A 9043-nucleotide genomic window follows, 5' to 3' on the forward strand; every position below is an offset into this window, starting at 1 on the left:
CAGAACTGTGACCCTTCAGTGTCCTCCCTGCTGCACCCAGCTGGGGCAGCAGCAAAGGCTCCCTGCCCTTCCCCGGGGGTCCTCGCTGTGTCACTGTGCCCCAGCCCCACATCCTTACCCAAAACCAGTTCCCTTCTGCCAGGGTGAGGGGGTGGCTGTGCCCTGACCCGTGGGGCCTCTGCTCCAGCCCCAGCCCTGCTGTGCCTCAGTGCCTCAGTGCCCAGCTGAGAGGGAGCAGGGGCAGCCACTGCCCTCCCTGCTGCTGGGAGAGCCCTCAGGACAGCTCTGAGCAGAGTTTGTGCTCTAGGTCCACGAGCTGGAGAAGTCCAAGAGAACCCTGGAGCAGCAGGTGGAGGAGATGAGGACTCAGCTGGAGGAGCTGGAGGATGAGCTGCAGGCCACAGAAGATGCCAAGCTCCGTCTGGAGGTGAACATGCAGGCCATGAAGGCCCAGTTTGACAGAGACCTGCAAGCCAGAGATGAGCAGAACGAGGAGAAGAAGAGGATGCTGGTGAAACAAGTACGTGTGGTGGGCAGGAGGGGAGGAAGGGCTTTGGCCACAATTCTGGGCCTCTGTGCTTGCAGGAAAACAAACCCCTTTGCTTAGAGATTCCCTCCAGTGGAAACCCCAAAGCATAGCACTTTTACAAACCAGAAACAGTTCTGGCTGAGGGGTGGCTGCTGTCCCCAGGCAGGGTCAGGTGGTGCTGGTGGCCCCCAGAGCCACTCCCTGGGCTGGGCTGTTGCTGCCTGGCTGTGTTCCCAGGACAGGGGTACCTCAGCTGCATTTTCAAGCCCATCCTGTTTGATGTCCAGGAACAAATCCATGGATGCTGAGATAGACTTCTAAATGAAGGGAACAGTTTCTTAAATGCAAATCATGGCAGAGCTTCCAGGTTTCCAGACCTGAGAATTCTGGGAACACAGAGATCAGAAGAGCCTCAAGAAATGCCTTCAGAGGCTCATGCTTGGTTCTAAATCAACATGAAGTGTTCAGGAACAAACCAGCCAATATTTCAATATTTATCCCAAGAAAACAAAAACTGAGCATCACCAGTGGAGAGATATCCTAGAAATAAACCTGGCCTGCAGGGTTTGGAAGGTCACTGCAGGACAAGGCTGCTGTTATCTGAACAGGACAAGAGCTCCTGACCTTGCACTGGGAGGGAGATTTGCTTCAAAACAGAATATTCTCTCATGTGGGTAACCTGTGCCATTTCTGGCTCAGTTTTGGCATAGGTTTGGCTCAGTCCATGTTGCCTGGCTGTTCACACACTCTCGTTTTGTTTTATTTTGGGAAAAGAAGTTGTTGGTGTGTAAGTGCCAGTGACAGGCTGTTCAAAGGGAATGGTTCCATTGTTTTCTTGAGACAATGAGGTGATTCTCCTCCTGATTTCCCATCAGAGTTAGCTCCATCTGCCCTGGAGCCATCCCCGGGGCGGGGGGCAGTGGTGGGCAGGAGGCTGAAATGGAAATGCTCCAGAAGCTGAGTCCTTCCCTGGGGCCTCCCTTGAGCTGAGTGCAGAGATCTCTGATCCATTTGGGACCTGGCCTTGCCCTGTGCCTTCCCCTGGGCTGCCACTGCACAGCCTGTGCCATGGGGAGGGGGCCCTGGCTGCCAGCCTGGCCTGGGCTGAGGCTGCCCCCGTGCCCTGGGTGCCCTGCCCAGCCCAGCCTGGCAGGGGCTGATTGCTGCCCTTGTGCCCTGGGTGCCCTGCCCAGCCTGGCCCAGGCTGTGCTGGTGCTGGTGCTGCCCAGGGTGCCAGCCTGGCCCTGCCCAGCCTGGCAGGGGCTGTGCAGGTGCAGGTGCAGGTGCTGATGCTGCCCCGTGCCCAGGGTGCCAGCCTGGCCCTGCCCAGCCTGGCAGGGGCTGTGCAGGTGCAGGTGCAGGTGCAGGTGCAGGTGCTGATGCTGCCCCGTGCCCAGGTGCCAGCCTGGCCCTGCCCAGCCTGGCAGGGGCTGTGCAGGTGCAGGTGCAGGTGCAGGTGCTGATGCTGCCCCGTGCCCAGGTGCCAGCCTGGCCCTGCCCAGCCTGGCAGGGGCTGTGCAGGTGCAGGTGCAGGTGCAGGTGCTGATGCTGCCCCGTGCCCAGGTGCCAGCCTGGCCCTGCCCAGCCTGGCAGGGGCTGTGCAGGTGCAGGTGCAGGTGCTGATGCTGCCCCGTGCCCAGGGTGCCAGCCTGGCCCTGTCCAGCCTGGCAGGGGCTGTGCAGGTGCAGGTGCAGGTGCAGGTGCTGATGCTGCCCCGTGCCCAGGGTGCCAGCCTGGCCCTGTCCAGCCTGGCAGGGGCTGTGCAGGTGCAGGTGCAGGTGCAGGTGCTGATGCTGCCCCGTGCCCAGGGTGCCAGCCTGGCCCTGCCCAGCCTGGCAGGGGCTGTGCAGGTGCAGGTGCAGGTGCAGGTGCTGATGCTGCCCCGTGCCCAGGGTGCCAGCCTGGCCCTGTCCAGCCTGGCAGGGGCTGTGCAGGTGCAGGTGCAGGTGCTGATGCTGCCCCGTGCCCAGGTGCGGGAGCTGGAGGCCGAGCTGGAGGACGAGCGCAAGCAGCGCGCTCTGGCCGTGGCAGCCAAGAAGAAACTGGAGATGGACCTGAAGGACCTGGAGGGGCAGATTGAGGCTGCAAACAAGGCTCGGGATGAAGCCATCAAACAGCTCAGGAAGCTCCAGGTAGGCACAGCTGGTCAGGGGGCTGGGGGCTGCCCAGGGCTGCTTCCATTCAGTGCAGCTGCAGCTGAGGGCAGGAGGAGAGTCAGCCTCTGCTGATGGGTCTGAGATGTCCAGCCTGGATTTATCCTCGAGGCAAAACTCATCCCTTTGTAGAATCACAGGATGGTTTGGGTTGGAAAGGACCCTGAAGTTAATCTTGTTCCAAACTCCCCTCTCACAAAACCACCTTCCACATTGCTGGCAGTGCCCAAGGCCAGGCTGGACAGGACTTGGAGCAGCCTCAGACAGTGGCAGGTGTGCCTGCCATGGTAGGGGTGGCACTTGGTGATAATTAAGGACCATTCCAGCTCGGGTCATTCTAAGTTTCCACTCTATAATTCTGTGGAATGCTTGAAGTCTTGGAGTGTGATATTTCTGACCAGGCATTGAGGGGTGGGAAGATGAGAAAATGAAATTTTAGAGTACAGAAGAACTGGAAATGCCTTTGAGTGGAATGAAGCCACTTTGGGAGAACAGCCTTATCTCTTAGGGGCTGAAATGCTTCAGAGCTGGAATGGGTCGATTGTCCTGGTGCAGCCTGGCTGTGCCTCACCCTGCTCTCACCTGCAGGCTCAGATGAAGGACTACCAGCGGGAGCTGGAAGAGGCCCGAGCATCCAGGGATGAGATCTTTGCCCAGTCCAAAGAGAGTGAGAAGAAGCTCAAAAGTCTCGAAGCAGAAATACTCCAGCTCCAAGAGGTGAGATGGAAATCTGAGATTTGTTTTTCTTGTCCCCGTGCCTCTCCTGTCTGCTTCAGCTGCAGGGCAAGGCTTGCAGCAGTTGCCCAGACTCGCCACACTTCCCTTGGAGCTCCACAGATAACCTGGCACTGCCTGGGCCTTCTCCAGGTGGACTTGGGTGGCCTTCAGACCTCAGTGAGGCACTTGTAGAGCATTTCACTGTCCTCAGGAAATGCTTGAGTGTTTCTGCCACTTCATGCAGATGTACAATCTGAGGTTCAGTGCTGTTGTGCTGAAGCTTTTTAATTTTTATTCTCTTCTTGTCTTCACGCTGAGACCTCTGTGAGAACCTAAAGCATTTGCTTAATTTAGCACCTACTTTACACTGACTGTGTCTATCAGAGCATGGGGCACAGAGGTTTCTGCTGCTGCTGAGGGCTTGGGAGTTCCTGATCTCCTCAGAATTTTTTTCCCTTTGCTTTGGGTGGGGAAGGCTTCAGGGACAGGGAGAGGTAATGGCACCGCAGTCCCAGGGCAGTGAGGAACATCCAGCTGAGTGTCCTGCTGCCTTATCCATAAACCCCCAGGGATATCCCAGTTCACACATCTCCCAGAGGCTGTTGGGGCTGTGTGCCATGGGGTCTGGGGTTCCTGGGGCTGCCCTGACTCTTCCCCCCCACCAGGAGTTTGCGGCGTCGGAGCGCGCGCGGCGGCACGCGGAGCAGGAGCGCGACGAGCTGGCAGACGAGATCGCCAACAGCGCCTCTGGGAAGTGAGTCAGGCTGGGCCGGGGAGGGCAGATGGAGCTCAGGGAAAGGTCCTTCCCCCAGAGGGTGCTGGCACTGCCCAGGCTCCCCAGGGAACGGCCCCGAGGCTGCCAGAGCTCCAGGAGCGTTTGTGCTGCCAGGGTGGGAGCGTTGGGGTGTCTGTGCGGGGACGGGAGCTGGATCCTTGTGGGTCCCTTCCAGCTCAGGAGTCTCCCTGATGCTGAGTGACCTCCCCAGGAGCTCCGTTGGCTCTGGACACCCCTGACCCCTTCCCCTGTGCAGGTCAGCCCTGCTGGACGAGAAGCGCCGGCTGGAGGCTCGGATTGCCCAGCTGGAGGAGGAGCTGGAGGAGGAGCAGAGCAACATGGAGCTGCTCAACGAGCGCTTCCGAAAGACCACGCTGCAGGTGAGCCCTGGGCAGCTGCTGCTGGCTGTGACGTGCACAGAGGCTCTGGTGGCACCGAGTGACCCCTGTCCCTCCCTGCCAGGTGGACACGCTCAACGCGGAGCTGGCCGGCGAGCGCAGCGCGGCCCAGAAGAGCGAGAACGCGCGGCAGCAGCTGGAGAGGCAGAACAAGGAGCTCAAGGCCAAGCTGCAGGAGCTGGAGGGCTCTGTCAAGTCCAAATTCAAGGCAACAATTTCTACTCTAGAAGCCAAGATTGCACAGCTTGAAGAACAGCTTGAGCAGGAAGCCAAGTAAGGGGAAAAGACCTGGTTGCCTGTGGGGGTTGAATGGCTGGAAGTGCCATGCTGGACATTTCTGAAGGGCCTCGGGTGCATTGTCTGGAGACTCCTGTTCAGGGGATAAACTTTAACAAGGCAGCTGTAGAGTAACTGGGGCTGGGAGTTCCAGAATGGATTTGCTTCCTACCAGCTGCATGAATTCTGCAAGGTGCTGATGTCCCAGAGCCACAGGATGCTGCAGGAGTTTCCTGGGACAAAGTGAAATGTGGTTGCTTGGTTAGAGGAAACAGCTTATGTGGGACAGCTTGAGATGAATCCTGTGCTCTCCAGAATCTTTTTGCAGTGAATTATCCATCTGTCCTTGCAATCCTAGTCTTAAAATTCACTTTTTTAGCTGGTTCCTCCCCCCATTTGCAGGTGGGGTTTGTTCTTCTGCCACCTCTGTCCTTTCTGTGCTCTGGGCTCTGCAGCAGGATTGTGTTACTGGTTGAGCAGCAGCTTTAAAGCTGCTCTGTCCAATCTCCTTGTGAAGGCACCCCCTGAGTCCCCTTTGTGCCATGCTCACATTGCCCCAGGGCTAAGGCTTTGTGCTCTGAGAGCTGTATCCCAGTATCCCTGCATCCTTTCATGCTTGTATTCCTGCATCCCTGTATCCCTGCATCTCTGTATCCTGGTATCTCTGCATCCCAGTATCTCTGCATCCCTGCATCCCAGCCAGCCTGTGGCACATGCATCAGCTGCACTGCTGTGTCTGGCATGTTCAGAGAGCTGTACCAGGGGGCAGATCTGGGGCTGCCAGCCCTCGGGCAGTGGGAGCAGCGATGGCTTTGGGCTCTTGCAGGGAAAGAGCAGCTGCCAACAAGCTGGTGAGGCGCACGGAGAAGAAGCTGAAGGAGGTGTTCATGCAGGTGGAGGACGAGCGGCGCCACGCGGACCAGTACAAGGAGCAGGTGGGTGGGGGCTCAGTGAAACCTGCTTGGGGTGGGAAGGGCTTGTGAAGAGGAGCTGTAATGGAAAGGGAATTAGAGGGGAGATTAAACCAGCAGGGAAAGCCCGGCAGGGATTCTGTGTGTGTGTGTGAGCTCTGCTGGGACGGGCTGTTCCCACCCTGCTCTCCCAGGCTCCATGGTGTTCCGGGCTCCAGGCTGGAGCCTGCCCGAGGCTGTGCTGTGTCCCCAGTCGGGGCTGTGCTGTGTCCCCAGTCAGGGCTGTGCTGTGTCCCCAGCCGGGGCTGTGCTGTGTCCCCAGCCGGGGCTGTGCTGTGTCCCCAGCCGGGGCTGTGCTGTGTCCCCAGGTGGGGCTGCAGCTCCGGGGTGACCCCGAGCTCTGGCTTGGTTGCAGATGGAGAAGGCCAACGCCAGGATGAAGCAGCTGAAGCGGCAGCTGGAGGAGGCGGAGGAGGAGGCCACGCGCGCCAACGCCTCGCGGCGCAAGCTGCAGCGCGAGCTGGACGATGCCACGGAGGCCAACGAGGGGCTGAGCAGGGAGGTCAGCACCCTCAAAAACAGGCTAAGGTCAGTGCCCCTGGAACACACAATCCCCTGGACTGGGATTGACCTGAGCCCTGCCGAGCCCACAGACCCCGCTGGGGCACATCCAGCTCTGGGGAGCTGCTGGGGTTAGGGGATGGCTCAAACAGGAGCCTGGTGGTGAGAACAGGGAAGCTGCCAGGTATTCCACAGGGACATTCCTGACAGCTGCATGGATGGATGCATGGGATATTGGGAAGGAGTCCTTCCCTGGGAGGGTGAGCAGGCCCTGGCACAGGGTGCCCAGAGCAGCTGGGGCTGCCCCTGGATCCCTGGCAGTGCCCAAGGCCAGGCTGGACACTGGGGCTTGGAGCAGCCTGGGATGGTGGAAGGTGTCCCTGCCATGGCAGGGTGGAATGGGCTGAGCTTTAAGATCCCCCAGCCCAGCCCAGCCCCTGCCGTGCTCCTGGGCGGGCCCGGGCCGTGCAGGAGCCTCTCGCAGCGCTGCTCTCCGTTCGCAGGAGGGGGGGACCCATCACCTTCTCCTCGAGCCGCTCGGGCCGGCGGCAGCTGCACATCGAGGGCGCCTCGCTGGAGCTGTCGGACGACGACGCCGAGAGCAAAGGCAGCGACGTGAACGAGGCCCCGCCCGCCCCCGCCGAGTAGCGCCCGGCCCCGCCTGCATGCAGAGACCTTTCCAGCCCCGCAGGAGCGCCCGAGCGCCCTGCCCTGCCCTCGGAACTGCCTTGTGGCCGGAAAGCTGCCTTACGACCCTCGGCATGTGCTACAAGGTTCCTTATCATAGGTCAACCATGTCTTAAGGCTCTCCAGCCTCACCACACTGTACCCTGCTTCAGATATAGGTACAACTGCTTTTTTATATATAGTAAACAACCGGGATCGTCTCTGTTCAGTGCATCTCTTTTCCAGATACTCATTGTAAAGCCATTTTATAAAGCATCATGTGAAGGATGAAACTTTTTTTTATCAATCCAGAAGCGTCATTCCCAGCGGGTGGGGGGCCGGGACAGACCCCTTGCCGTGGCTGTGCATGCCTTGTGTCCAGCAGCATCCTTCAGGCTCCGGGCTGGCCGCAGCCTCTCGGATCAGTGAAGACCAAACCGCTCCCGTTTCTTTCTTTTCTCCCAATTGTTGTGATCCGCACACAACCCCTGAGTGAACTGTGAAAAATGGCCTTGGGAAGTGTTAGAGGGAAGTGTAGGGATGAGTGAGTAGTGTCCGTTTTTATCCCGCAATCCCATTTGAAGTGTTCTCAGCTCCATCCGTTCGTGTCCATGCAGTCCAGGCACTCCCAGGTGGGTCCCGTCCCGCACAGCCCGCGGTGCTCAGAGCCCCCGGGGCTGCAGCCACCCGGGCTGGGAAATGTGAACACCCGTGGGAAATCAACACACAGCACAGGCAAAACTAATTTATTAATGTGAGGCCGAGCCAGGCCGTGGGAGGCCCCGGGTCCTGTGGGGCCGGGGCTCCCGCCCTGGATGGATGGATGTTGCCTGCCTACAGTTAACATGCCAGTGGATGTGAATCCTTTTTTTTTTTGTTGTTGTTGTTTTGTTGTTGTTTTTTTATTTTGAGCAGTATTACAGTGAGTAGTTAGCGTTCTTTTTGTTTAAATAGCTGAAAACTGACATTACAGAAAGTGCCTTAGACACTACAGTACTAAGACAACGTTACATATATAATTTGCCTATATAACAATGATTTAATGTATTAATTTTGACTGTGCTTCATATCATGTACCTCTCTAGTCCAAGTGGTATTATTGATATTAGTGACAATGAATCAGTGTTAACTAGGAAACTTCCTCTGCCACATGCTCAAAACCCATGGATTTCCCTTTTTGGTTAAAAGCTTTAACATCTGTCGCAAAGGTTTTGTTGTGTGTGTTTGGATATTTTTAATCAAACTGGCTGTTGACCACCAGGCGTCTGACTGCAAATATCTTGTTTTCTTGTATACCCATATTTCTAGACAATGATTTTTGTAAGACAATAAATTTATTCATTATAGATGCGGCCGCCTGCTCTGTTTACTTACTGGAAGAGCTCTCCCGAGGCTGGCATAGACCTTAATAAACGAGATATGACTGGAAGCTGCCTTTTCCCTTCTTCCTCTTTTGTTTGCTTGCTTTTTTTTTTGGTTTGTTTTGGTTTTTTTTTCCTTTTATTTTGACCTAAGTACAGCATCAATGGCTTGGTCCGAGCTGAGCCTTTGCCTTTGAATGCCACTGGCAGGGCCGAGCTGGAGCACAAAGAAACTCTGAGCTCTGCTGCTGCCCTGTGGCGCAGGGTCTGGCTTCCTGCCTGCTCCTGAGCAGTTACATCCCATATTTTGGGGTGCTGGGCTGCACAGCCTGCCCTGGGGCTGGGCAGGAAAGGCCTGGGAGCTGCCGGAGCTGGAGTGCAGGGGGGAGCTTTTGGCTGGGTCTGGGACCAGGGTGGGACAGAGGGGAGGGCAGGAGGGACAGGGGTGGCCAGGGGGCGGGTGGCCCCACTGCGGTGGGGGTGTGAGGCTCTGGCAGGAGCCCCAGGGCCCCAGGACAGGGGCAGGGCACGGGCACAGCCCCGGGGATGGAGAGCGGGACCCGGGACAGAGCCGAGCTCGGCCGGAGAGCGGCAGCAGCGGCACAGGCACAGCCGCGGGCACCGAGAGGATGGAGCAGCCCGAGAGGAGATGGAGCAGCCCGGGAGGGGATGGAGCAGCCCGGGGAGGGATGGAGC

At 58.0% G+C, this 9043-nt stretch overlaps 1 protein-coding gene across 1 annotated transcript in view; it reads left to right on the top strand.

Moving 5' to 3' along the window:
* MYH10 (myosin heavy chain 10) overlaps positions 1-8415 on the top strand; it is an 88893-nt gene extending 80478 nt beyond the window's left edge. The window contains exons 33-41 of the mRNA XM_059864710.1: positions 308-520; positions 2500-2661; positions 3271-3399; positions 4065-4153; positions 4431-4554; positions 4637-4845; positions 5675-5783; positions 6175-6347; positions 6824-8415. Of these exons, the coding sequence (XP_059720693.1) occupies positions 308-520; positions 2500-2661; positions 3271-3399; positions 4065-4153; positions 4431-4554; positions 4637-4845; positions 5675-5783; positions 6175-6347; positions 6824-6968 (1353 nt within the window). The 3' untranslated portion in view covers positions 6969-8415. The remainder of the gene's footprint in view (positions 1-307; positions 521-2499; positions 2662-3270; positions 3400-4064; positions 4154-4430; positions 4555-4636; positions 4846-5674; positions 5784-6174; positions 6348-6823) is intronic.
* Positions 8416-9043: the final 628 nt, after the last annotated feature.

The sequence above is a fragment of the Haemorhous mexicanus genome, chromosome 20, assembly GCF_027477595.1.
Source record: "Haemorhous mexicanus isolate bHaeMex1 chromosome 20, bHaeMex1.pri, whole genome shotgun sequence".
Lineage (NCBI taxonomy): Eukaryota > Metazoa > Chordata > Aves > Passeriformes > Fringillidae > Haemorhous > Haemorhous mexicanus.